Genomic DNA, 27,988 nt, shown 5'->3' on the forward strand with positions numbered 1-27,988 from the left:
AATTTGGCAAGAAAATTCTTGTAAATATTTTCAAAAAATGAGTAAAAACCTTCCAAAAAATCCTAAAAAAGTGATTACATATATATCAGTAAAACTTCAAATATTTTCTTTGAGAGAATTCACATAGAAATCAACCAAAATCAGCAAACTTTGCTGGATTTTGGTTGATTTATTTGTGACTGTTCTTAAGAAATATTTTAAACATTTCTTTTTTTCCACCAAAAAATGTTCAAAGATTTCCCAAAAATGTTGAGAATGTGGACATCAGAAGTTTCACTGTGAAAATATATATTTTTCCACATTTTCAAACTTTAAACGGGCCAATTTGACCTGTAGGACAACATGAGGGTTAAAGAAGAGAGGAGAAATTCTATCTCACACTTACCACTGAGATAATAGATCTGTGACTGTGCAAAACTGATACCTTTCAGCATGAAGTACGGGACTTTCAAGCCCTTTATAACCTAGGTAGAGACTTAAATCTGTAACGTTTCTCTTTTTTTCATCATCTCACCATGTTTAATTAACAAGAAACTCAAATAAATGGTAATTTAATACATACAGTAGTGGAAAAAAGTTTTCATACACCCATACATTTGTGAAATATTGCATTAAGAATCACTCTAATGCCTTCAAGTACAATTTCCTTCAGTACAATCACAGCTATAATACTAAATAAATCCTTTAAAAAAAAAAGCCACTGACATCTTAAAATTGATTGGTTCCATTAAAATAAGAAATTTTAAGTGTTGGATCATTTTGGTAGAATTTAGTTTTGTTAGTTTTTCTTGTAAACACGAAAATAATTCATTTTTATTTGTTTGTGTCTGTCTAATGCAGCCACACCTTTTGAAACACAAAAAAGATTTTTCCACAAATAATTCATGATGATATTTGAGGTTGTGTAAAATTTGAAGAGTGTCTGAAAACCTTTTTCCACCACTGTATTTCTATGACAGTGTAAAGATATTCAATGATTTAATGTTTATTAGGTGACAATCTGTGTAAACATAACCAGTGGTTCTTCTTCTGTTACTTTTAGAGATATATTTACTGCATTCAGCTTGAATCTAACCATTTCATATATTGAACAAAAATGAAATAACAGTATTTTTATGTGAAAATGTTCCAGGTTTTAATGTCATTTTATGTTATACGTGTGAAGGGACTGCATTTTCAAACTTATTGATGTTTAAAAAAACAGACAGGCTCTACAATATAGATGAAAAATTACAGATTTTTCCTCAGTGCTGTTTTACATAGTCAGAGCAGACTCACCTTAAATAATAGCTGACAACAGTGAGCCAAATCTTGTTGTTTTCTCTCAAGGGGATTAAAATGGACTTCATCTTATTATATTCTCTAACAAAACTGTCATTTCAAAATTCTCCACATTATAAACAATTTACAAATTCCACAAAACACAGACCATATTCCTCTTCCCCATTAGGCCTATGAAAACAATGCTTTTTGATCATTATTGTAGCTCCACACGCTGCATTATAAACTGTAAAGTTATGCTAGTAAATAATAACAGAGAATTGGATGATGAAAATCTGATTATTATTCATTTATCAAATCACTTTATCAGGAATTTCTGACACTCGAACCAGTGACAACCAGTAATTTGTTTTTCATTGATCTCTGTTCTTATTCACCTTTCCCCTGCTTTTGTCATTTTTGATAAAAGCAATACTGAAATACAGAATTAGTATTTTAACATTTATGTTACAAATTGAAGCCAACTGTTGTCCATTTAGGGCCAACTTAAATTCACTGCAAGGCCTTTAGGTTTAGACATTTTTGATGGAAAGTTGGATGGAATTCAGCACAGTGGGAAATTGCTTGTCCCCTTTTAGAAAAGTTGTATCATCCACTCGTTGGAAAATATATATATATATATTCCCATGATTGCATAATGTTAATATTTTATGCCTTTATTCTTAATCATAACAGGCAACATTTCAGCAACCATTGTAAAAAGTAAAGGACAGAAATCACCTTCCATTAGTATTATTTTTCAAACATTGAACTGTCACGCAACAGCTGGGTGATGCTTTCTTAGTTAAGAGTTATAGTGAGCAAATGTAGACAGTTTAGTGAATGCAAATGTTTAGCTTATCTTGAATATTATGTGACTCCAGCAGCTTCCTATAAAACTGCATCATGTGGCAGATTATCTGTTGTACAATCCTGTAACCAGCCTGGCTGTGGCTCTAACCGACATACCAGCATCCAGCAGCCCGTTGTCAACTCTGTGTTGTCATCGGAAGCAGCATTTGAATAAAGTTGCATTTGAAGGTGGCCTTTTGTAGTCACTAGTCAAAGCAGCATCTGTGTGCTGGTCACACTATCTGATCCTGGTCCTTTAAAGCCACACCTGTGAAGGAAAAGTTACTCTCTTTTCCCTTATTGAGGTATTTCCTCATAGCTGTTAGCTGAAGACATCCCAGAATATCATGCAGGCTGCATCTGTCGACTACAGTCACCTCAAATCAAGTTGTAGAACCTATACAGGGTGGGTCATAAGTTTCCATGCTTAGGAAAAATAAACATTTTATGTTGGACAACCGTTTTGATTCATATAATGTGCTCTATGTGATTACCATTGTTTTGAAAACACATGTTAATACATGTTTTCTACTGCTGATGAACTTGCATTAGCACAGTTGAAGTTATGTTTGTAATGGCGTTGGTGATACGTTCCTTGAGATGATTTATGTCTCGTATCTTCACCTGATACACCATGGCCTTCAAGTGCCCCCAAAGACAGCGTCAAACGCATCTTCTAGGGAATCTGAAACATAAAAAAATATACATTATACATTTTCCTGTGTATTGAAACTTCTGGCCCACCCTGTAGATCACCTCAAATTATCCTACAGGTTGTCACCATTGACCCCTGTTCCTATTTGTTTCTCCCAAACTGAGGCTGAGAGCTCATTCAGGCCTTCTCTGTCCCTAACCTGACCCTGAGAAAGGCAGATGCTGAAAAAGAAGATACATGAGAGAGACAACTGCTGTAGGAAAAACATGACTTGGTTAAGATTAGATATTGTTTAGTCTGACGCTACGGAGTAAATAAGTTGTCACATCACTGTGCTGCTTGTTGTATCACTTCTCCTGATATCAGTAAACCTTATTCTCAACATAAACCATCTGAGTTTCTCTGATTCTGGCTCCTCATTCGTCTCTCAACATCACAGAATTCGGACCAGTCTGTGGATGAACTGAATGGTCACCAGTTGAACAGTTTAAAAACTTCTGGCTAAATTTAAACCTTTTCAACCAGAACCACCAAAAAGAAGAATTTTCATGGTATGCTTATATTTTTGTAGAAATATTAACTGTGCATTCCCCACAAAATGAATGAAGCATTGAAACAAACTGGATAAGGCATTGCTTACTTGTACATTAGATATGCAGATGTTGATTGTTCATAATAGGATGATGGATTATGAAAGCCATATTATCATTAAAAAATAATCATTATGACAGAATATGTTTGGGTTTTACTGCAACTAGTTTTCGGTGGCTCCAGTGAATGACATGATAATGACACGCTCAATAAAAGCATTAAACAGAAAACCCGTGTGTAATGCTCTTATCTTTTATTACTCTATATTCTGAATTTTTCTGCTCTTATCCTTTACTTCCATTATTTCTGTATATTCTCTATTTTTAATATGCTACTGGTTTCATGAATTTCGCTTGGAATCAATAAAGTCACGCAGTCCAAAGCAGCTGGTGTCGACTAACTCCTGTGCCAAAGAGGAATGAATTCAATTAACAAATTAACTATGTATTTATTTTTAATATAATTTTGGATTGTGGCGCTGTTACATTCAGTGCAGGTACTGAATGTGTACACTGGGATGCCTTGTTGTTATTATCATAACAGTTAACACAAAAACGAATGTGGATAATCCCACTGAAAATGTACTGTGACCCTTTCAGCTGAAAATGATCAGAAATATGTGTCGTCATAATAATAATACTACGGAATCGGCTGCGTGACGTCATATCCATGCGACTGTTTATGCGACGCACCGTCATGGCGCTGTTTCCAGCTTTTGCAGAAGTAGCGGCGAACAAAGTTGAGGATTCGTCCAAAGGTGAGCGCTCATTCATGTAGCAAACATTTTAATATCAGTTTCTATTCGTCTTAACGCTCCGTAGTGAGTATGTTGAAGGAATAAACTGGCTAAAACACGAGCTAACGGGCTGTTATGAGCTGATCCGACGTCTTTCTGTCGTTGAAGCTGAATGACTGAAGCCAGCTTTTTTATTTTACTGCATTTTCCATCAGAAAGCTACTATATCTTCTGTTTGTCTGCCTTGTATATGATGTCAGTGTCTGTATGTCAGCAAATGTGGTCCTTGAGACGTATATTTGTTGTCCAGCTGATGTCTTCTGTGTCGAAAAAGCGTCACACCAACACTTATGCAAAAAGATTTGTTTATCGTGTTAGTAAAGTTGCATATTAGCAACTCAGTGACTCATCTGTATGAAAACAAAGGCACAATGCAGAGTCCTTAGTGATGTTCAACAAGTAGGGATGGAACCGTTGCATTTATTATTATTATTATTTATTAGTTCTACACACACGTTAGAAATCTTTTCCTTCCAAACGCTTATATTGGTCCTGATACAATATAAGACACGACCTTCACACGAAACACAGAACAACCAGTGTGGTTCAACGCAGGGGTGTCAAACATAAGGCCCACGGGACGACTTTGCAACGTGTAACAATTACAGAGGTGAAAATGAATACTTGGTGTGAAAATATGTAAAGACAGTGAACATTGTGCATTATAATGTGAGTCAGCAGCTTCAGTATGACTGAGTTTGGTTTGGTTGAACTCTGTTGTTGATGTATGACCACAACTTTTATGCATTTTTATGTAGACATTTTAAACATTTACAAGGCAGGGGGATAATTGAACCTTTTCCTTAATAGGTCCCACTTTAGTTTGTGTGATGTGTCAGATTACTACACAGATGTGGAAATGAATGGGAATTTAAAATAATGTTTAGATCTTGACAAGTTGTAAAATACTATATTATTCAGTTCCAGATACCTGCCACTAAATGTTGTATTCCTTTTTAGACACTGTGTGATCTGGAAGTTGTAATGTGTAAATGATAAACTGAGGCATTATATTGTTGAAATTTCACTTCTTTTGCTTCAGAAATTTCAGCTTGTTCATAATGTGTAAAAAGATAATTCATTAAATGTGAGCATTGTCAGACTGTTTCCTTTTTTTGCACTAAAACAAAGAGAAACATGTGGAGTTGTGGTTATTTTTAGGTTATTATGCTCTGATTTTACTGGTCTGGCCCACTTGAGATCAGATTGGACTGAATGTGGCCCCTGAACTAAAATGAGTTCGACACCCCTGCTATAGAGTGACATGACTCTATCCAGGTGACTGATGCAGATGTGTGTGACATTTCCACATACAGCAAACCTGTAATGTCCAAACACACTTTCTGGTTACTTAGACTCTGCTTTACTTATCAGTTTGGATTTAGCTTCTCCTCCTTCCAGTCTTCAGCCATGGAATACACGAAACACGTGTTGCCATTACCAGGACTGGATGTTTCTACAAAGAATCTCAAAAATCTATTCACAGTTGTGATATACATTAGGGCTGAATGATTTGAGGAAAATATCAAATTGCTCAAACAGAACAGAAATTGCTCAGAAATGCAAGGAGCACAGTACAAATTTGTAAAACCAGCAGTTTAAGTCAGACATACTGCATGATGGATGTCCTGACTAGAAGTGTTTGTGATTTGCTAATTACACTGTCTCAAATTGCCATTAAGATTTATATTTTATTATTTTTTCTGCTCTGATATATACTGCATGTTGGCACATGCAGTAAAAGACAGCATCAAGAGTCGCCAGTCCTTCTCATTCAGTCAGTCAATCCAGTGCCATGCCATTCAGTGTAGGCCATCATTTCTCTCCATCTAATCTGATCTTTTGCTTTCTGATTTGTGACTGATGGTTCCATGTGTCGCCATGATGTCAGTCTATCTATCATTTTCATTCTCTGTCTGCCTCGACCTCTCTTCACATTAAATTTTCCAGTAGTGACAATATATTCCAGGGTCTCTTTCCTTATGATGTGTCCAAAATTTGTGTTTAGTATTTTTAAAAATTCTTTACTGGTTTTTCTGGCCATATCAAATATACGTAGCATGCATCTGTAAAACCACATTTTGTGATTTTGTTTGACATTTTATTATTTATCCAAGATTCACATTCGTACTTCCTTCTTATTGCTAAAACATCTTTGTCTGCTCTTCTTTAGATTTAGAATGGCTGAGCAATAAGAGTTTCCAGACTGGGGATGCCCTCTCTCTTCACAGTCGCTTTTTAAATGAGACCAGTGAGAAGCTGAACAAGAGAGATGCAAGGTACACATTTTCGTTTTTTAATGCTGACACAACACTGCACTTTACTTTGCTTAAGCACGTCTTCTAAGTTCCCTCTAAAATTTTACTATTAAGCCCTATATAACTGTTTTTAGAAATGTTCTAAGTAAAGGTACTGTCATTATATCACTTTTCTTGTAAAAGAAAAGTGATAGAAAAATAGCAATTGATACTATGTTGAAATTCACTAAACTGGTATAGTAAATTAGTGTTTTTGCTTCAGACAGGTGGAGTTTTCATGTGTTGTTTGTGGCTTCTAGTGCTGTTGAATTAACCTCATAATCTTTAGTGTTGACAGAGAGTCCAGCTCTGCAGAGGAGGAGGGAGAAGGCAATGTCCCAGCCAGAAAGAAGAAAAAGAAGAGTGAAAAGAAGAGGAAAAAGAAGAAAAAGCACAAAAAGAAAAGTGGGAGGCGTTCAGGCAGCAGTGGCTCTGACTCTGAAACCATCTACCCCAGTGATCTTAAAAAGGAACAAGAGGCAGAGAGGTACAGAGAAACTTTTACATCTCAGATGGTAACACACAACAGCACCAGCTTCCTTCCGTAGTGTATTCAAAGTTGTGTATGTGAACTCGTGTGTTCGTCCATGCAGGCACCAGGATGCTAAGCTAGCAAGTCATTTCACCTGGTTGGATGACCTGCAGTCGCCCACAGAGCGACCGTTCTGTGTGGACCGTAAACCAGACCCAGCAAACTGGACGTATAAGTCCCTGTACAGAGGAGACGTAGCCAGGTAACGCACACTACACATGAAGTCTGATATCTGTCATCTTAGTTCAGGTTCCACATTCAACCCAGTTTGATCTCCAGTGGACCGCACCAGTAAAATCACAGCATAATAACCTATAAATGACGACAACTCCAAATTTTTCCTTTGTTTTAGTGCAATAAAGTGCATTCTGAAAATGTTCACATTTAAGGAGTTCTCTTTCTTCAAAACATGATGAATTTCTTAAGAAAAATAAATTCAATTTTGATGACATAATTCCTCAGTTTATCATTTCCACATTACAACTTCCAGATCACAGAGTGTCTACAAAGGAACACAACATTTAGTCACAGGAATCTGAAACTGAATGATATGAGTGTTTTAATTTTTAAAAAAAAGAAAAAAACAACAAAAACAAGACAAAATTTTACAAAAATGACACACACGACAAAAGCAAGAAACAAAATGACAACAACGGAGACAAAAATTGGACAAAAGTTACACGACAAAAATGAGAAACAGAACGACAAAAATGTGATGCAAACAGTAAAAGTCAAACAAGAGAGAATATTACAAAAATGACACAAACAACAAAAGTGAGAAACAAAATGACAAAAAGTTAGACAAACGACACGAAACAAAACCAAAATGACAAAAAATTTAACAAAAAGGTTACAAAAAATATACAAACAAGGCAAACAATGACAAAACTGTGAAACAAAATGACAAAAACGTGACATGCTAAAAGTCAGACAAAAAGGACCAAAAAACAACAAAAACAAGACAAAATATTACAAAAATGAGACACAAAATGGCAAAAGAACAATGAGCAATCTAGTATTTTACTTTATGATCAAAACAAGTTGTCATGGTCTAGAAATTATTTTTAAATTTATAGTTTTACTAATTTACAAATTGTAGTTAATGTCTTCTCTGTAATTTTTACACTTTGAGGGCCGGATTGGACCCCCTGGAGGACCGCTTTTGGCCCGTGGGCTGCATGTTTGACACCCTTGATCTAACTATTCGCCTCTTCAGTTTCTTACTAACATAACTTGGGAAGGGTCCTCTTAGGTCCGTGAGTCTTAAAAACAATGCAAATCTGACATGAACTGCAGCTACAGTTTAGAAGCTTTGTGTGTTCCAGGTACAGGAGGAAAGGCAGCTCGTCTTTGGGTCTGGATTGTCGCAAACAGGAAGTAAGCTGGGAGAATACAGAGACGAACAAGAAACAGAAAGGTGGGAGCAGCAAGAAAGGAGCAGACAGATACTTCTCCACTGTCAGTCGGCAACTGCTGAGGTCTGAGCTCCCTGTTCCAGTATTACCCATGATTCCTGATTGCAGTCATTCCTGCATCACCTCCTTCCTCCCACTGGGTGACAATGGGGGGGAAAACAAAGGACGAGACCCAGGTACAAGATGTAGGTCACATTACAGCTTTAAGAAAAGACAGATAAAACCTCAGCCGTGTAATTTTTTCAGCATTAATGCTAAATATAGAAATAGTAATAGTTAAGTCCTCATCTTTCTAAACTGAAACTGGCATTTGCAGATTTGTAGGAACACATTACATTTTAGGAAACTAAACATCACATAAGTATCCACAGATTTCAGTCAAAAAATGGCAACACAGTGTAATGGTCTTCTTGTAGAAAGAAAATGATTAGTCCTTTCCATTCATTACAGGTCACCGATACAAATAAATAAGACTAATCTTCTTTTGAGAGTTAAAATAATAACTTGAACAGTTTTCCAAGCTTACCAGGATTTAATGCCACAGTATTGTATTGAGGTAATTTCAGGATTTAAGTGTACAGAAAGCATAAAAGAGACATTCTTTCATATGTTGAATTCAGGTGACAGAGTGCAGCCGTCATCAGTAAACCCCCTGGGAGTGTATGACTCCTCCACGGCCCTCTGGCTGCAGGGGAAAGGACAGCAGGACCAGCAGAAGGTAGACACCCAGACAGGGGAGAGCACTGTGCTTTTGGCTGGGAGGACTGAAGAGTTTAACCGACGACTCAGAGAGCAGCCAGCAGACACACAGCTATGGATAGAGTTCATACGATACCAGGTATGGAGGCGCTGTTTGTGTTTCAGATGATGTACAGTACAGAACAGTACGTGTTTCTATGAATATATCAAGCATTTCATTGGGCATTAGACTCCTCAGAATGCAGCACTAGTTGCTGTTGATTCTCATTACTGTCTAATTGCTGCACCTTGTTTCTGTCTCTGAGCCTCAATCCCATTTATTCCTCATGAGATGCTTAGAAACAGGACTTGAATGTGCATTTAATAACCTATTTTTGGATGAGGGGTCCAAAAGTCTGACATATAAAAAAATATTTTCCAATATTATGTATATGGACAGTATTATACACTGTAAATCTGGAAATATTCACAAGGTTTTAGGATTTAGTAACATTTAAAAAGAAGTTCTGGCAAGTAAGATAAAATAGCCTTTAAAATTCTGCACGATCTCCAGCTCAGCAACCAAATATAAGCAAATTAGTGGCAGTGACCATGTTAACTCCTCTGTACAAAGGTCAGATTTCCTTCATTCAAGCAGCATTTAGATAACACCTAGGAGGATGTGATCGACTCTGGAAAAGCTTCTTCAGCTAAATGCAGCCTTTGTTTACCTGTTAGAAACATAGCAGTTCGTCAAGTTTCAAGCAGAACATTTCTTGTTAAGCGGCATTAGAAAAGTGAGAGACTTGGCATCAAAACCATGTGAAAGTGTCAAAGAGAAGCCACTTGTCAGGAGGGGAAAAAAGGAGATATGATATATTTATGATGGCATAAGACAGAGCAGCATTTCACAGTGAAAGACCAATTCATTTAGAGATTATTGGCACTAACGAAAGGCTGAATTCCAGGAGATCAACAGGAGAGAACAATGCTGTGGCAGATCAAACCCGCTGTGAAACATGTTGTTGGGAATAATCAGGTCAAGTTTGTATTAAATTCAAAAAGGAGGTAAAATAAGAAATATCACTTCTGGATTTTACTCTGTAAGTTGCTGCAAAATAAAGCTGTGATATTGCATTAAAGATTGTATTATATTAGTGAATGCTTGTAACGTTGAAAGAAACACAACATAAGAAACACTACGGGTTACACAGTAGAGTGGAGCACAGATTTGACAATAAAAAAATGTTAGGCACTGTTCTTCACTCCATTACATTGCAATGCAGCCTGACTTTGTACACCATTTACACAATTAGAGGGCATGTGAATCACATTAATTTGTCAGCTATCTGCATTTTAACTTGCAATAGGAGAATTTCCAGGTCTTCAGTGCAGCATAAAACCAGTGAATTCACTATATTGACTGGATTCATTGTCAGGCAGCAATTAAGAACTTCACCGGATTAAATTATGACACGATCTATATGCTCTCTATCTGCGACACCAGCATACAAGTTAAATGTCAATATCAGCAAACAGGTACTGTATCTTAACTCCTCCTGTGGAGCATTAATTCTACACTTCCTCATCTCCTCTTCCTCTCCAGGATGAGCTGAGTGCAGCAGCGTTTGGAGGCGAGGAGGAGCAACAAATCGGCGATTCAACCGAGAGTCGGAAAGCTTCCTACAGAGCAGTCCTGGAGAAAAAGCTGAGCATCGCCGAGCGTGCCGTGGCCACCAACCCCCTCTGTATAGCTCTGCAGCTCGAGAGGCTCCGGATCTGCCAAGAGCTCTGGGAGCCCTCAGCTCTGGCTAAAGAATGGAAGAAACTGGTAAATCTGCAGTCTCAGTACTTTCATATGTTGACTACATCCAGAGCTGAACACTCTTAGTTCTCGCTGGTTTAACCGTAGCAGAGAAATGATAAACACATTCGTACGTGCCCGTCTTTGTGCCAGATTTTGCAGTCGTTCTAAGATGTTTTATCTGTTGTGTTTCAGGTGTTCCTCCACCCAAACAGCGCCCCCTTGTGGAGAGAGTATCTGCTGTTCGCTCAGAGCTACTTCAGCAACTTCACTGTGTCAAAAGTGAACTCTGCTTATGGCAAGTGTCTGAGCACGCTCAGTGCCGTGCGGGACGGCAGCATGGTCTCTCATCCAGCTCTGCCAGGAACAGAGGAGGAAATGTTGGGTAAATGAGATTTTACCTTTCCCCTTTTTCTACTCACCTGCTTCTGTTGCAGCAATAAAACCCTCCACCCATTTATACTGTACTTAACGTTTGACATGAGATGTTGTTTTCATCTGTTTAAATAACACAGTATAATGCTTCTAGACTCCTGAATAGTGCTGTCTTTTTTCTGTCCAGATATCTTCACCCAGCAGTGTCATTTCCTGCGTCAGTCTGGTCACTCGGAGAAGGCGGTTTCTCTGTTTCAGGCCATGATCGACTTTACTTTCTACAAACCTGACAGTGTACGAAAACTGTCCACTAAGCAGCAGGTACACACACACGCACGCACGCACACACGCACGCACGCACACATAAACACACACACATACAAATACACGCACGCACGCACACACATATACGCACGCACACGCACGCACACACGCACACATAAATACACACACATACAAATACACGCACGCATGCACACACATATACACACACGCACGCACACACGCACACATAAACACACACACATACAAATACACGCACACATAAACACACACACATACAAATACACACACGCACACACAGACAGTACACCTAGTCAGAGGTTTGATATTGTAGTTATGAGCCTTAATCTAATCTTAAAGGGAATAGTTTGACATTCTGGGAATCAGTGTAATAGTCTGTGTTGCTGAGAGCTACATGAGAGGATCACTGAAGCTGTCCTGGATGTACACAAAGAACTCCTACCAGCACATATTAACAAAGAAGATGCATTTTTTCATGTAAAACTGGCCAAACCTAGCATAGCTTAGCTTTGCATAAAGACTGGAAATCTAAAGAAATGACTAGAGCGATGCTATCCAAAGGTAATAAAATTCTCCAACCAGACTATATCCTGGTCAGGACAAAGTCAGACTAGCTGTCTCTTTTATGTTCTTCAAAGCAGAAGAAAATTTATTGGCTGTATATTGTACTGAGCAAATGTTAAACTGTTTCTATAATAAAAAGTCTTAATCATAACTTAATAGGTTTTGAAGTACAGTAATGAGCAGAGATTGTAATTTACTTAGATTTTGTACATTTTCTGTTGTTAAAAAAATCTAATTGCTAGTAAATAAATGTATCAGCGCTTCAGTGTGGAACTTGTGGCCTCCAGTTTACTTCATGTCTCTTTCTGTGTACAGGTGGAGTTCTTTGAGCCTTTCTGGGACAGCGGGGAGGCAAGAGTTGGAGAGCTGGGGGCCCGAGGCTGGAAAGCCTGGATGCTCCAACAAGAACGAGGAGGGTGGCTTCAGCCCAGCGCAGGTAGATCAACAGAACACACAGATGGCAACATTCTTATGACAGGATGATAGATAGATAGATGGATAGACGGATAGATAGATAGACAGATAGACAGATAGACAGATAGACAGATAGACAGATAGATAGATAGATAGATAGATAGATAGATAGATAGATAGATAGATAGATAGATAGATAGATAGATAGATAGATTAAACCATTATTGATCCTGCAGCGGGGAAATTTTGGGTGTTACAGCAGCAGATACAGTTCAAAGAAAAAGAGCAGCACACAATGCACAGATATAAATTAGTGCTTTCTCCCTATAGAGAAAATATAAAATGCTGTCTTTATGTAGTGTTGATATAATAATCTGTGGAACTGGTTCATGGGATAAAAAGAATAATATGAACTTCCTGTTTCTGTGGGTTTGTGTGTCTCCACAGAGGAAGAGGAAGAGGAGGAGGAGGACGAGGAAGAGGTGAAGGACAGGAACCAGCCCAGGTGGACGGTGTGGCTGGATGTGGAGTCGTCTCGTGAGGCAGCCCACTGGTTGCCCTGGAGACCCGACAAAACCAAGGGCCAGTCAGAAGAGGACTGTGAGGATCCAGACAGACAGGTACTGGCTTCATATGCATCTGCTGTTTGTAATTCCACTACAATATGCCAAAAATAAGCTGATAGATGTTCCCGTAGTTTCAGACATCACTGCCTCTTTCTCTGTACAACTCTAGGTGCTGTTTGATGACATTGGCCCATCCCTAATCTGCTTGTCATCACCAGAGCTCCAGCTTCGTCTTCTTCTCCATTTCATGTCATTCCTGGGTCTGCCTGTAGACTCTGTGCTCTCTGCTGCCCCCTGTCAGCCGGGCTTGCTTCTAGAGAGCCTTTCTCTCCTCACTCAGGGTAAAAATGATGCCGTCGGTCAGAATAACACAAATTCGTTGTTTGTTTGTTTGTATGAAGATGATAACAGATCTGCTTCCATTCTGCAGGTAAAGAGCTCCAGCACCCTCTGACCTGCTACGACCTACCTGACCCTGGGGTTAACTCTGTAGGTCACATGACTACTCTTCAGGGACCTAGAAAATGGATGGGTCTGGGGAAGCAGGGCGAGAAGTTTGTCACCAACGTGTTCAGTATGGTCCGGCCTGTCCTTCCCCCCCACCACCAGGCATTTCTGTCACTCAGCTGGGTCCAGTATGAGAAAGTCAAGGTAAGGGTCGGCTTACCTGACTACCTGAGGATATGTATAAATTGGGGGAAAAAATCACATTTGTGTCAAAACTAACCTTTCCGTTTGCTTCTTGTGTTTGTATGTGTTCGCTCCAGGTCATGCGCTGTTTGCAGAGCGGCAATAAAAAGCGTCTTCGCACTCAGGGCAAGACCAGCAAACGAGTTGCAAAGCAGCTGCTCAAAGAACCAGACAAACGCTCGTCACTGGTGCTGTGGCGGGAGTACGCCCATCTGGAGTGGATGCTGGACAACCGGGACGAGGCTCGGAAGGTGTTCTCCACAGCCACAGCGATGGGGGGAACCAAAGGGCTGAGCAGCCCCGCTCTCTGTGAGCTGTGCCTCCTGTGGTCCCAGCTGGAGGTGGAGGATGAAGCAAGAGAGCGAGGAGGGAAACTATCTGATGTAACGGCATCTCCAGCTGTTAGTGTACTGACCAGGCTAGCAGAAGGAACGTCTTCATCTTCACAGGCCCTCTCTCCAGTTTCCATCCTCAAAGCCAGGAGATCCTATGAGCAGGCTCTAGCTGCCAGCCTGTCAGCCCTGGACCAAAACCTCCAGCCCAAAGGTTAGTTTTCTGAGCAATTTCTGTCTCTTTTATCTCTCCAGGAGGCACACAAGAAGTTAATTTACTACAACTAGGGATGTCTGATATTGACTTTTTTGCCAATAACTGATATATCGATATTGTCCAACTCTCAATTTCCTATTCCGATATGAACCGATATCGATATATGTGGGCTATTTAACTAATTTTACATAACATCACATACCTTCTGTCGTGGAATTCACACATCATGCCTAATTTTATTATTCTATGCTCCACTGGATGCATTCTCAAATACAACAAGGCTTTCAGATGGAAACATTGTCTGTGCAAAGTAAGAAAACTACTTCAACTTAAGTTATGGAAAAAATGCCTTTTTTAATGGTCTCAAACAACAGTTAAAACTCTCCCTCCCTCCCTCCCTTCCTCTATGAGTCTGTTACAATGTGGCAGCTATACTGTACAATTTTGAAATCAGGCATTGTTTTATTGGTTTTCATGATAGGCCAATATTACATTTTTCTGCCAATATTATTATTAATTATCGGACATCCTTAACTACAAGTCTTCCACACTCAGTGCTGACCAGTTTTCTAAACATGCAATAGCTGTTTAGACTCATGCATATGTAGTTCCTCCCATACATCATCTCTGTTGGGGATTAAACTGTAAATATAGTAACTTGAAATGGAAGCAAAATGTATTTAACCCGTTCAACAGTATTTAGTCGACTTTATTTTATGTCAAACATTGTTGTAGGCAAAATGGTTGCAGGTAATGTGAAGTATGCATAATTTGTAAGTAGTCTGAAGCACTGATATTTCAATATCAATATTGAAATTACAGGATATTAGTAGAATGATTGGATATCGATAGTGACACAACAAAGATGTCATTCAGCTTCTTTTAGATTAAGGAATAGTTGTGGCGTAAACTCATTTTAAACTAGTTACTTATAAGATATATGAGACATCCTGAAGAGATATTACAAAGTATAGAGAATCAATCCTTCTCTGAATGTGAGCCAGTTTCATATGTTACTCATGTGAGCTGATGTCTTCTCCTTTCAGCACCAGCCCAGGAGGACCTTCTAGGAGAGCCGCTGAGGCTGAGAGGTGTGGTCGGCTGCTATGCTCTGTTCCAGTACCTCACAGTGAGCATCCAAGCTGCTAACACAGTTTACAGCCAAGCCAGAGAGAGGATGGAGGAGCTGTACGGCACACTAACACCTGAAAAGCAGCTGAACAGTAACGACGCTGAAGCAAGCCGCTCCACAGCTGATTCCAGTCACAGCAGCAGACGCTGCGTCAACAGACTTGCTGCTGAGTGTGAGGCGTTAGCGCTACAACAGGCAGCACTGCTGAGGCACCACAACAGCATCGGTGTGTTTCCACTGGTGACACTGAGACTAACTCTGACCTCGGCCCTCTCAGCGTGGCCCCGCAGCGCTCCTCTCTGGAGCATATATGTACAGGTAAGCTGTGGCCTGCTCATGAAAGTCAATCAATCAAACTTTATTTGTATAGCCCTTTACAACAGCCCAAAGGGTGACCAAAGAGCTTCACAGTGAAAGACAAGACAATACAGTAACTTAAAACAGGACAAACAATCACACCTACAGGCAAATTTAGAATAATCAATTAACCACAGCACATTTTTGGACTGTGGGAGGAAACCCACACATGCACAGGGAGACCATAGAAACCCCATGCAGAAAGAACCCAGGAAGGCGGCGAACCTGGGGATCTTCTAGCTGCAAGCCCAAAGTGCTAACCACCACCCCACTGTGCAGCCCGTAAAATATACAATAAAACAATAAAATAAACAGCGATAAAACAGCACTAAAATATACAGCCAAAAGAAATAAAAGTAATAAAATGTCACCATGCTGCTAGGTATGAAAAGCCATTTTAAACAGGAAGGTTTTGATTTAAAAAGACTCATAAAATACCAAAATACATTTTTAATTGTCTTGGACAGTTACTTGCTCCTTCTCTAGGTGTGGTTTTTGCTGCTACTTGCTGAATCAGTACGTTTTAACCTTAGTATTACGGTCTTCATGTGCCTCCTGGAAGTTGTTGTTTCTCACAGTGAAGGGTTCTTTTAAAACCAGGAACATGTAGAGAACAGAAGGGGAGCAGAAAACTCTTTCTCCTCACTCTTCATCTGTTGAGTCACAGTAACCTTGATGCAACCTGGTTTCAGGTGGAGAAGCGTTACCATAGCGCCGGCCGAGCCCGTCGGTTTTTTCACTCCGTAACCAGGGACACCAGCAGTGTGGTGCCACGCCTCTTTGCTATTGTTGCTGAACAACAAAGGAAGCAGCTGGTGGATGCTGCTCAGAGGTAAGATGGCAAATTATGATGATGAGTGAGTGCTCACAACAACAACAACTGTTTCCTTTTTGCATGATAAGCCAAGAAACCCAAACAATAAAATTTGCACAAAAATTCTTGTACTGCTGCATCTTTGCACTTTTTAAACTTATTTTTCAAGCCACTTTATATTGTGTTGTTTTCAGTTTGTCAATACTGTATTTATTCATTTTCATTTCTCATCCTTGTACATATTGTTAATATTATTACTATTTTATTAGTAGTACTATGTTTATTTGCTAAATATGCTTGCTGTAACAATGTGAATTTCCCCTGGTATGGGGGACAATAAAGGATTATCTTATCTTAAAATTTCACAACTACTCTTTCAAAATTCCCACTATCTACATTATCTTACAGATCACTGACAAAACTTTTCTTTCACATTTTCTATGATCTCTGTAGGTCTCGTTGCCATGATGATGTCTTGCCCATCCTGCCAGAGAACGGCCTCAGCAATCGTATCCGTGGACTGTTTGAAGGCGCCATAGCGACAGTGATGGGCGCTCACTGTCCTTTAGTCTGGAGGATGTACATCCACTTCCTGGTGAGATGGCAAAGAGCTCACACAAACATCTACTGCTGGAGCGCTGACACTAGCAGAAAACAAACAGATACAGAAAAAAATCTGAAAGTTTTAAGGTGTTGTTTTTACAAATGACAGCAATGGAGTATTTTAAAATAAATTAATACAGAAACAATAATTGCTTTTTTTAAGTTCTGCTGTCCATTTTTTTAATTTGATAAATACTGACTATAGAGATAGACATACACAGTAACACCAGCTCATACTGACTAAATTGGTGTAATTTGCAGATTTGGAGTATTAAGAGTCACTGAAGTCTCATGTCTGTGCTGTGTGTGTGTAATCTGCATTTGTAGGTGTCAGAAGGAAAAGTGGATAAAGCCAAAGGGATCTTCTACAAGGCCTTACAGAATGTTCCCTGGGCTAAGGTGAGACAAACGGATAGGTGATGTTTCCTGAGAGCAGCTGATGTCTGTTTACCTCCGTTCTGAACTCTCTCCCTTTGTGTGTGTTTGTGTGTGTGAATGCTGATTTGCATCTATGCAAATGTGTGTATATGTGGCACACGTGATCAGGGTTTGTATATGGACGCCGTGCAGCTGTTCCCCGAGCATCTGCAGGAGTTTGTGGATCTGATGACGGAGAAAGAGCTCAGACTGAGACTGCCTTTGGAAGAACTGGATATACTACTTGAAGACTGAATGCACACACACCCGATTCAAAAACTTTAGTTTGCTTTACTGGCAACACGCCAACCCACATGCCGGAACATTTGATGGCAAGAACAAGATAATACAGGCAGGAAATATAGACTCTATTTGTATAAAGATATTCAGAATGTTTTCATTACCAGAGAAAACCACTTCAACTCTGATTTAGTACCTGATATTGTCAATAAATTTAAGATTTATCTGTGTTTGGTGCTGTAGGTTTGTCTGAGTATGAGCTTACACCTAGAGTGTGAAGGCCTGTTTGCAATCATGTATATTATATATATGTATGTATGTGTGTGTGTGTATATATATATATATATATATATATGTGTGTGTGTGTGTGTGTGTGTGTGTGTGTACACACACATATGTCGACAGAGTAGTGAAAGAAATTGTGAACGAGTTTGGTTGTTTCAGGCTTTGGCGTGGATGTTTATTTACACCTGCAGTCTTACCTTAGATAAGTATAAAATAACATTCTTGCAGAGAGTTTTGTGTGAGTTGTAGTTTTAAGTGATTTTTCTATTGTTAGATTTTACTCTGTCAATCACATTACTACACATTTTTAAATTGGAAAACGCCATTTTCATACACGTAGAATTCCATCCTTTTTTAACCTATACATGTGCGATATCCAGAGACTTATACGTAGCCTTCATCTGCTCTTTTTCCACAACACACCTGTAAACCACCTGGAAGTTCGTACCTGCCTTCTCTCTGTATCACTTCCAACACAGGGCATGTTGTACGCTGTAGCGGTGGCGACGCTCCCCCTGCTACCGTTGCCGCGCCGTGGTTTGACGCATTGCAGATCCGTGGGAGCCAATCAGCGGCCCCCATACACTCTACAGAATATTGCGGCTTTGCGCTGTCCAATCAGAATCCGCCTCTCAAAAGCAAACCCGCAACTTCCCCAGTGCCGTCAGCCGCGACGTTTAGAACGTATCCTTCCGCCTACATAAAACTCAGTGTAACACAAAATAGTCCGTCATTTTCTGTGCGGACGTGCCGCCAAATCGGTGGTGCGGTTTGTTAGAGGCAAACAACTACTGTAATTATTAATTTAGCAGTTTTAATGAGCAAATGTTACAATGATCTTTTACCCTCAAGCAAGATTGTATTCAAAACAATTGTTGTATTATTATATTGTATTTGATTATAACATCAGTGGTGAAGTAAGATCCAAACTAAACAGGTTCACGTTATTTTAACTTTGTCTTTGTAATTTTAATGCCAGATGTCATGGCAGCCAATTTCCTAAAAGACACAGGATCAATCAGTTGGTTTCAGAGTAGCCCAAGATGACAGAAAACATCTCTCAGCCTAAAAACATATATATAAATTGGATATATTATTCAAGATATTCCAGTCAGTCCTTACCAGGCAGGTACCAACCGCCAAAGTGTAGCTGATGATCAAAATTATGTGGCAGCGATACTATTTATATGACATATTCTGATTATGCAAACACAAACATGCACTAATTTCATCAATAAAACCATATTATAATGTGTAAAACTCTAAGCCTGTGGGATGCATCTAATATTAGTGACTCAAAGAGAGAAAATTTACTCACACCGTCTGCCAGTTCTACTCTTCTGACTTACTTATTGCTTGATATCAGCACAAATATGACAGTCTCAGGTGTCAGACATTAAAAGTCATAGTGAAACCACATCCATACAGGTTTGCAGCCTGGTAGACCACCCATCTAACTGATGTTTAAATTCCTATATGATGAATAGAAGTTGAAGTCACTCCACTGTGGCACATATAGGTACTTGATTATTCTTTGAATCTGAAGCAGTAATAATTACTTTTGAGTCAAAAAGAGATCCCCATTTCATTCACTTGACAGCACTTCAGTTCTTATTCATGATGGCACATGTTCAACACAGTGCAGTGGCTTTATTTTTCATTTCACTTCAGTCCAAAGCATTTCAAACATTACTTTTGTGTACATTTCCAATAAAAATGCTTCTAATAAAATGCCCATAAAAAATCAGCAAAGGCATGCTGGTGGTTCTGACCCCAATGGAGTATTTACAGGTAGCTAATTACTGCAGGACAACTCCTTTCAGATCAAATATTCTCCTCTTCTGCTGCTAAATGGCGACACTTTTTCAACTCGCAGCATCTCTGACGGGGCGCACTTCCCCACAGTGCGGAGGAATACAGAGAGCCGTGCTGCGGTGCTTCGTCCTGCCCAACCGCCTCCAGCCAGCCTTGTTCAGTGGCGACCGTCCATTTCCTCTCTCCCTGTAGCGTTAGCAGACAGACCGCTCCAACTCGACCAAATATGGTGAGTATTTTAGTGTTTTGTGATACTTGTGACTTGAAATGAAATAGCGTTGATGTAACTGAACGACAGCCGGAAGTGTCTAAGAGTCTCCTAGTCGGTCGTTTTTATTGGAACACCCCGTAGCCTCCATTGCGGAGAGTAGAATGGACTCATTCGTACCGTCGAGTTAGCTAGCGGACTAGTTAGCTGTTAACGTGGTGGCGGCTGGACGGAGAGCTCGTCCCAGCCGGCGAGAAGCTTATCACGGTGACTTAACACCCGACAGTGAAAGCGGTAGCTGGCTTTACCTCAAGCTGAAGTGTGTTGCTTGTCACAGGTGGCCACATTAGTTAGTTGTCGCCACCAGCGTTAGCATCACAGCTAACGTTACACCACCAGTGACTGATTTTCCGGTATCTGACAGCTTTAGCATCAGCAGCCGTCAGTGTTGGTTCTCTGCGCAGAATTTTTGATTCAGCTGAAAAAAAAATGCTGGTGGTTGAGGTGTTGGTGAGGTACAGACACTTTTTTAACACCTCTAGGTGAGACAACCTTCAAGCTCCTGCTCTGCCAATTTTTATCTCGTATTTTCATTTCATAACTGCTGTCAAAGTACAGAGCTAACGGTTTATTGTCCTAATTAGGTCACAGAGTAGGCTGTGATTCATTTTATGGACACCTATTAAAGTATAATACATGTTGGTTATGTTAAGCCCATTATTTCAGCACGTTTATGACTTGTTTCAGTTGCCTGTCTGTCTTATCAGTACAGGCTACAGAACAATGCATTTTTTAATCTTACCATATCGCTCTTCCCTCCCAGTTCTTACGTAAAGCTTCTTGCACTATTGTGAAATCTGGTTTGTCCAGAAATACACAATGTTAGTTCATTTTGTGTTCCCCTGCCAGTCCTAAGGGAATGATGGCATCAGTAGGGGTTTCTAGTTAATAGGCTGTGGACATAATTGCTTACATTCACACATACAGTATCCTATCACATCATATGGTATAGAGTGAACCTGTTCTTTAGGCTGCATGTAAATGGACACAACGATTGTTTTTAGTGATGTGATGAGCTTCTGGCTTGATTAATCAAATTCTACATCTGCAGTTTCTGTAGATACGTGTCACTCAGACTGATCGTATTGGATTATTTTGTCCCATCTTAACTGAATTTTACTAAGATCTCTGTTTTCCTTTTTTTGTTAGTGTTTTTTGAGACATCCTTTGTGCTTTACTTAACCAACACACTGGTTTGCGGCCTAAGGAGCTTCTTGTTTTCTGTCTAAACAGCTCACTAACTGAAATAAAGTGTTGTAATCTGCCTCCCAGGCTTAAAATATTTTCAAATTATAGTGCAATAACAAAAACACGCACATCCCTTTTTCCAGAAGACATGCCCGTATTTCATTATTTAGTTTTATTTGTTTTACACGTGCACTGGTTTTGCGTTGTACATAAGGCAGTACAATACTGGGAAAAATTGACATTGCTATGTTTTGCTTACTGCAAAATCTGAATATAGAGGAATATTCCCCAGATGACTTGAATAACGACTTGGAAAGAATTAATTAAAGGGAGTACATCTGCGGGTGTTTGGAATGTTTCTTATATGGTCTAACACTGGAAAAGGCATCCCAAATACTTTCTTGCTGTTGGTGACATTCAGTTCTGGCCTTGCCTCGTCATACACAACTTTGTGGTTCTGATGATCAATGCTAACGAGCTCTTAGTCTGAAAACTGTGCATCCTAGAACACTTACGCCTCAGTGAATTATATCAGACCGACTTCTCTTCTAGATTAGCTATGGAAAATAAGAACTGTGCGAGTTTGTGAATTACTTGTCCTTACTTCATGTTGCACTTCCTGCCGTCAGTATTGTGCATGTATACGTCGCAATATCGACCCTGAAACAACATACTGTGCTGCCCTGTTTGTATAGTAGTTATTGCTCATACCATTGGGTTGCCTCAGCCAAAGGCAGTGATATTAGCTTTTTATCTGAGGTGTTTGGTAATTACCCTGATATCTAATCAAAGTTTGACGCCACATGTCTCACACACACTGTGGATATTGGACTTTCATCATGGCAGCTGATATTGTTTGCATTTAATTATGTCTGAATCCTCATTTAAGTAGTCTGATGAGTTTTCACAAAGAGAAGTGTGTTGATTTTAAAATGAATTCAAAATGGAAAGTCTGATTCCTCACAGGCTTTTGTAATTCACGTTTTGCAGATAACTTTCGGATTAGTTGTCATAGATACACGATTAGTTTGTGGTTGCTACAGCTACATAATAGAGGAAGTAGTATGTCGGCATTGAGATTGAGACACCTCTGTCACAGTTCTTTTGCACTTGTGGGATTTGTTAAAAGCAGAAAGACTGGTCTTTTGAGTCAGCTTAGTGCTGTTGAAGTGTGAATCAAATGTCGTCATCACGAGCCCGCCTGAAATGACAATGTACTGGAAACAAAGCAGACATTGTTGTGTTCTCACAGTCAGCTTTGATCACAGCTGTGTGCACAGACTGAGTTTAATTTCCCAATAAATATCGGACGACTGTCCACGGGATATGTAAAAGTAAATCTTACTGCCTCCATGCTTGACTCTCACCATCTACTGTAGCAGGAGCTCTATTACCAGGCATTGCAGCACCTTGTGAGGAATTTGGCCTGGATATTAGAGGGGTTAGCAGCTTGTTAACAACACAAGGTCTCACACATGTTCAAGGATACACGCAGAAATTTGTTGTCATTATTGGCCCTGAAAGACTTTCTGTTGTTGTTGTTGTTGTTATTGCTTGGCAGAACATATAGCTTGTGCTGAAATGTTTCAAGTTTTAGCCTTTCTTCAGGTCAGACAAGTGAACAACATATTAATATTTGAACTAGTAATTATTAATAATGTATTGTTATTTCTACTAACCTCCAGACATTGTCTACAAAACATTTTGAGAAACCTTCATCTTGCAGAACTTGTCTTTCTGTGTTTCATTTGGGGGGAAAAAAATAGTCCATACAGAGTCAAGCAGGAATCCATGTTCCCAGTAGAAAAAAACTCTGCATTAAAAATTAACAACCTGCTAATGTGCAAAAGAAAATAAATGGCTATGATTTCCATTAGTCTTAAGAGATGATTAAGTTCAACATTACAACAAATTCATAATAAACTTCAATTCAAGTTTTGAGGTTCATCCTTTTATGTATTTTTTTTTGGTGCTGTCATGAAGTTAAGTAAAGCAGTGAGATGATTCACAAGCACTGGTGAGGTTTTGGTCAGTGTTATATGGCGTTAACAGCTGGTTTAAAGGTATTCTGAACAAGTTTTAGTGACCACATTAGTTGATTTTTGTAAGGACAGTTTTCCAGCTTTGCTCTTTTACTTACAAACTGTTGGGAAATGTGTCACTCAGAAACTGTAGTAATTGCATGGACAGGGGCCCTGCCTGAGGGGTCCGTTTGGTGTGACCCATGATGCTGTCTGGGAGGTCAGATGACCAGCCAACTGATCCTCCCTAGGAGCTGCAACTGTAGCGATGAGATGACAGGCCACAGATTAGCACATACATGCAGACGACACACACTAAACTCCTGAGACCTCCCCCGGTCTGGACACTGTTACTCTCACACACCTTAAATCAATTTTCCTGACACGTTTGAGTGACCTCCTCTGGCCTGGCCTCCTGGCATCTGCACACACACATTCTTGTTCTTTGTCGAACTGTTGAAGGCTCTCCATGTGTTGAAGTACGGCAGGAGGTGGACACTTCATCAGTGCACAGTAAAGAATTACTGTACATCTGTTAGAGAGGTTGAAAGGCAGCCTGGGCTTACACTGACATGAAGGCAGAGGGAGTGGGCTTCTCCAGACTGTCACCCACTTGGAGTCAGATGCAGCCAGGGAAGGACAGCGTCTGGTCACGTACATTCGCTGTGCTGCAAGACACATAAATGTAAAGAAAGACAGATTTACTGAGAGACAGACAGATGGACATGTAATCAGGAAAACGTCACCAGAAGGACCAGATATTCAGCTTGTCATCCAGAGACGTCGGCTGTCCGGTCAGTGCCAGTCTGCTGACCCCTGCTACTCCAGACGGATTGTGAAAACTTCTGTCATCTAACCAGCCGTCTACTCTGGAGGGACTGAAAGACAAGTCCTGAAGTTATCCGGCTATCTCATCACCATTCATCTAACTTTCTCCTTGTTTGGGACGAATAAAACATCTATTTAGCCATCTATTGAGATAAAGACTCAAGCTCAAGGACTCAGTTTTTCCTCGTCCTTTCAGTTATGTAACTGTTGGGAGATATGGTGAAATCTGTTGTTCACCTGTTTCTGCTTCCAGCCTTTTTTCCAATCCGGAGCGATTGATAGATGTCCTGCCATTATTTTTTTCATCCACCCATTCTTCCCACCATAGCACATGATTCTTGCCCTTCTTGCCACAATTCGCTGATCATGCTGCCTAAAAAAGTGGCTATGTATGAAGCAGAGGATGACTCGGTGAGCCTGTCAACAGTGTACGACCTGCTAGACGAACAACAGCATTATTACAAAGAGCTCATCCAGCAGCAGGAGAGAAACTACAGAGCCTTCTTACAGATGTTGATGGACACGTCCTCCAGCCGCATGGACAGCCTGGTCAGAGAGATGCAGGATCTGAGGAACTTGGCACAGAGAACTAAAAGTGAGCTGGCAGAGGTCAAAAAACAGGGTGTCCAGAACAGCAAGCGGGCCGAGTGCCTGGCTGAAGGCTTGGTGATGGTCCGCGGGGCCCTGGATGGGCTCACCATCAAAACTGAAGCTATTGGAGGAGGTGCAGGAAGAAGTGTGGATCTGAAGCAGCGCAGAGGAGGTGGAGGGTTAAGGTTGGATGGAGGAGGAAGACGAGGTGGAGGCAGAGATGCAAAAAAACCAGAACCGAAAGCAGCGAAACTGGTGGCCGACCTCACAGATATCCACTTTGATGACATAAAGGTTGTACACGGACACAAAAAGCGAAATGAATCAGCGACAGCTTTTAGTGTCACAGTGTGGTCCACAGGTTTCCATTTATTACTACCATCTCCTGCAGTTAGTGGCTTGGTGATGATGTCTGGTTGTTCAGCTTGATTTCTGTTTATGGTCACAATTCCTGACTGAAATGTCCTCAGAGCCTCCATTTATTGTATTTCCACTTCTTGCCTTCTGGTCTGTAGTTGCAGCATGATGTCTGTTGGCAAGGAAGTAGGGTTTCTAATGTTTTCAAAGTAAATGACTCAGTTGAAGACACAGATTAAAAGCTGTCACTATTTTCATCCCAACCTTTACCTAAATGATTAAGCTTTCATAGCATTTAGAAGTGTTTTCATTTTCTTTTTCTCTTCTTCCATTTGTTTCTTAGGCTGACCAACTAACAGAAGAGCAGATTGCTGGTAAGAAGGCACCATTAAAAACACTGTTTAAACACCAATATTATGCATGGTTCTGTGTATGGTCAGCTGACATCTTCTGTCTTTATTTGACTTTTGTTCCCTTCGTCCTGTATCTGTCCAGAGTTCAAGGAGGCCTTCTCCCTGTTCGATAAAGACGGAGATGGGACCATCACCACTAAGGAGCTCGGCACTGTCATGAGGTCACTGGGTCAAAACCCAACCGAGGCTGAACTTCAGGACATGATCAATGAAGTGGACGCTGACGGTACGCTGGACTGACAAATTTATCTTTTGTTAGACCCTTTCAACAAAACCGAATAGACGTGTTTATTTACACTGACCTTCTCCCTTCTAGGCAACGGGACCATCGACTTCCCTGAGTTCCTGACGATGATGGCAAGGAAGATGAAGGACACTGACAGTGAGGAGGAGATAAGGGAGGCGTTCAGAGTCTTTGATAAGGTAAGGCTGGGTGCGAGTGGTTAAAAAGATGCACATAACACAATCTGAATCAGTGTTCCTAAAGCTGTAGCTGATATTTGAATCCAGGACTACAGGCTGCTGTTGGGCCTGAATGATGCTTCTGTTAGATGAGACTGTTTGCTGGAGAGTTTATGTGAATCACTGATTGCTTGTCTGTCTCTGGGCCAGGACGGCAACGGTTACATCAGCGCCGCAGAGCTGCGTCACGTGATGACTAACCTGGGAGAGAAGCTGACGGATGAGGAAGTAGATGAGATGATCAGAGAAGCCGACATCGACGGAGATGGACAGGTCAACTATGAAGGTACATGAGATCAAAGACTTAACAATTAATTAGCAAATACCTGGCTTTAGTCTAATCAGTCATGAATTTTATAGTTTTATGGAAGTTAAATGCTGCTCTTCACGGATCTTTTCTTTCCCCCACAGAGTTTGTTCAGATGATGACCGCCAAATGAACCGGGCTCGCATTAAAGACAAAGAATCAGTCAAATGTTTCACTTACCTCTTATTGCAAAAATCTACATTTAATCATACTGTTCTGTATAGACAACTTAAACTGAATGTTGGAAAACTGAAAATCTGTCCATATAAACAAGCTCAAAAAAGGTAAAAGAAAAAAATCTAAATGAATCTGCATGTACTGGCTTGTATCCCCCACCCCCCCCAACGCTGAGCTGCCCAATCAGGTCTCAACTCGTTAGCCAAGCAGCCTCCGTGCAGCCGGCTGGTTTGGCCACTGCTCCTCTGCTTCCTGGTTCCATCTGCCTGATGTCATGACGATTATTTGGGCTGGCCAATCGCCTTTCTTCTATGACTTCCTGTTTTCTTTTTGTTCTGTTCTTCATGCATGCAGCTTTACGTGGGTTACTGTTGAGAGCCCAGTGGCAGGAGGCTGTTGTTGGGCCTCAGGTCGGCCTGGACCCACAGAGAGGAGGGAGGGGGAGTTGACTGAAGGATGGGAGGGAGTGAACCGGCGGAACATTCGCAGTTTGCTCACCTAAATGAAGCCAGTGACGACTGATATTTTTAAGAAAAATATTAAAACGGAATAAACAAGAACTCATTTTAGATTTTGTGTTTCTGGCATGTCAGGATACTCACTTTATCCTTTGTGTGTTTACCTTTTTCGAGGGTGAAGCCTGGGTGGGGCGTAGGTTTGAGCCCCTGGGGCAGTGGTTGTGTTGTGGAATATTGAAAGGGTTGGGTGGGCTTTAGAGGGGATCATACACAGATGCAGTCTCTGGGGCGATATCAGTATCAGTAAACCAACACTCCTGCCACTGGGGGTGTCGGTTTGCAGAGTTGGAGATTTACAGAAATTCAAAAATCAGTCGTGAACCTAAAAGAATCAGATCTTGGTTGGTTCTGGCTGAAGCTTGCTCAGGTACAGCATATCTCCTGAGAGACTGCACGTGTGTGATTCCACAGGGGCTTTCACTTCAGTTTAGTGGGGACAGGGTCGGTGCTTTGCAGCATTTCTATCTTGTGTTTGTGTGTGAGTTTGTGTGTGTGTGTGTGTGTGTGTGTGTGTGTGTGTGTGTGTGTGTGTGTGGGTGCGGCGAGGCCCGGCCCAGTCCAACTGTTCTGTTCGGTTCAGTTGATCTGCATTCCAAGTTGTACATGCTAGTCTTTACATTTTGTTTTTCCAATAAAATGTCATGAACTAAGACGTTGGGTTGTGTGTTTTTGTTTTCTCTGGGTGAGGGCTGCTGCTGTGGGGGAAGTGCAGCTTTAAAATGACTCATCAGAGCCACTTGCAAGTCTTACTGAGAGCAGAGTGTGAGCTCAGACGCTGGAGCTGGTCAGCAGTACGAGTACAGACATTTAACTATTAACAGAAACAAGAACTAAATACTGCAAAACCAGGGATG

At 40.5% G+C, this 27,988-nt stretch overlaps 2 protein-coding genes and 1 long non-coding RNA gene across 4 annotated transcripts; 2 read left to right on the forward strand and 1 right to left on the reverse strand.

The window, feature by feature from the left end:
• Window positions 1-4,011: 4,011 nt before the first annotated feature.
• Window positions 4,012-18,134, forward strand: nrde2 (NRDE-2, necessary for RNA interference, domain containing). Of its 2 annotated transcripts, none has more exons than XM_023294990.3 (19): window positions 4,012-4,115; window positions 6,328-6,433; window positions 6,741-6,938; window positions 7,045-7,185; window positions 8,309-8,583; window positions 9,019-9,236; window positions 10,683-10,907; window positions 11,076-11,265; window positions 11,443-11,576; window positions 12,438-12,558; window positions 12,984-13,156; window positions 13,272-13,443; window positions 13,533-13,753; window positions 13,870-14,338; window positions 15,388-15,791; window positions 16,523-16,662; window positions 17,098-17,239; window positions 17,575-17,646; window positions 17,794-18,134. In XM_023294990.3, exons 1-19 carry the CDS (start codon window positions 4,028-4,030, stop codon window positions 17,917-17,919), a joined length of 3,615 nt encoding a protein of 1,204 aa, XP_023150758.2. In that variant the 5' UTR covers window positions 4,012-4,027; the 3' UTR covers window positions 17,920-18,134. The 2 variants fall into 2 exon arrangements, with proteins under 2 accessions (XP_023150758.2, XP_023150759.2); XM_023294991.3 differs by having other exon boundaries at window positions 8,309-8,574.
• On the reverse strand, window positions 15,811-18,831 carry LOC129347766 (uncharacterized). The gene is made up of 2 exons (XR_008600018.1): window positions 18,638-18,831; window positions 15,811-17,288 (listed from the first exon to the last, which is right to left on the reverse strand). It is a non-coding gene; the product is annotated as an uncharacterized LOC129347766 (long non-coding RNA).
• A 1,273-nt stretch (window positions 18,832-20,104) lies between these two features.
• Window positions 20,105-27,784, forward strand: calm1a (calmodulin 1a). The gene is made up of 6 exons (XM_023294993.3): window positions 20,105-20,233; window positions 25,601-25,631; window positions 25,753-25,896; window positions 25,987-26,093; window positions 26,283-26,418; window positions 26,544-27,784. The coding sequence occupies exons 1-6, from the start codon at window positions 20,231-20,233 to the stop codon at window positions 26,570-26,572; spliced, it is 450 nt and encodes a 149-aa protein (XP_023150761.1). The 5' UTR covers window positions 20,105-20,230; the 3' UTR covers window positions 26,573-27,784.
• The last annotated feature ends 204 nt before the right edge of the window (window positions 27,785-27,988 follow it).

This window comes from Amphiprion ocellaris, chromosome 20, assembly GCF_022539595.1.
Source record: "Amphiprion ocellaris isolate individual 3 ecotype Okinawa chromosome 20, ASM2253959v1, whole genome shotgun sequence".
In the NCBI taxonomy this organism is placed as follows: domain Eukaryota; kingdom Metazoa; phylum Chordata; class Actinopteri; family Pomacentridae; genus Amphiprion; species Amphiprion ocellaris.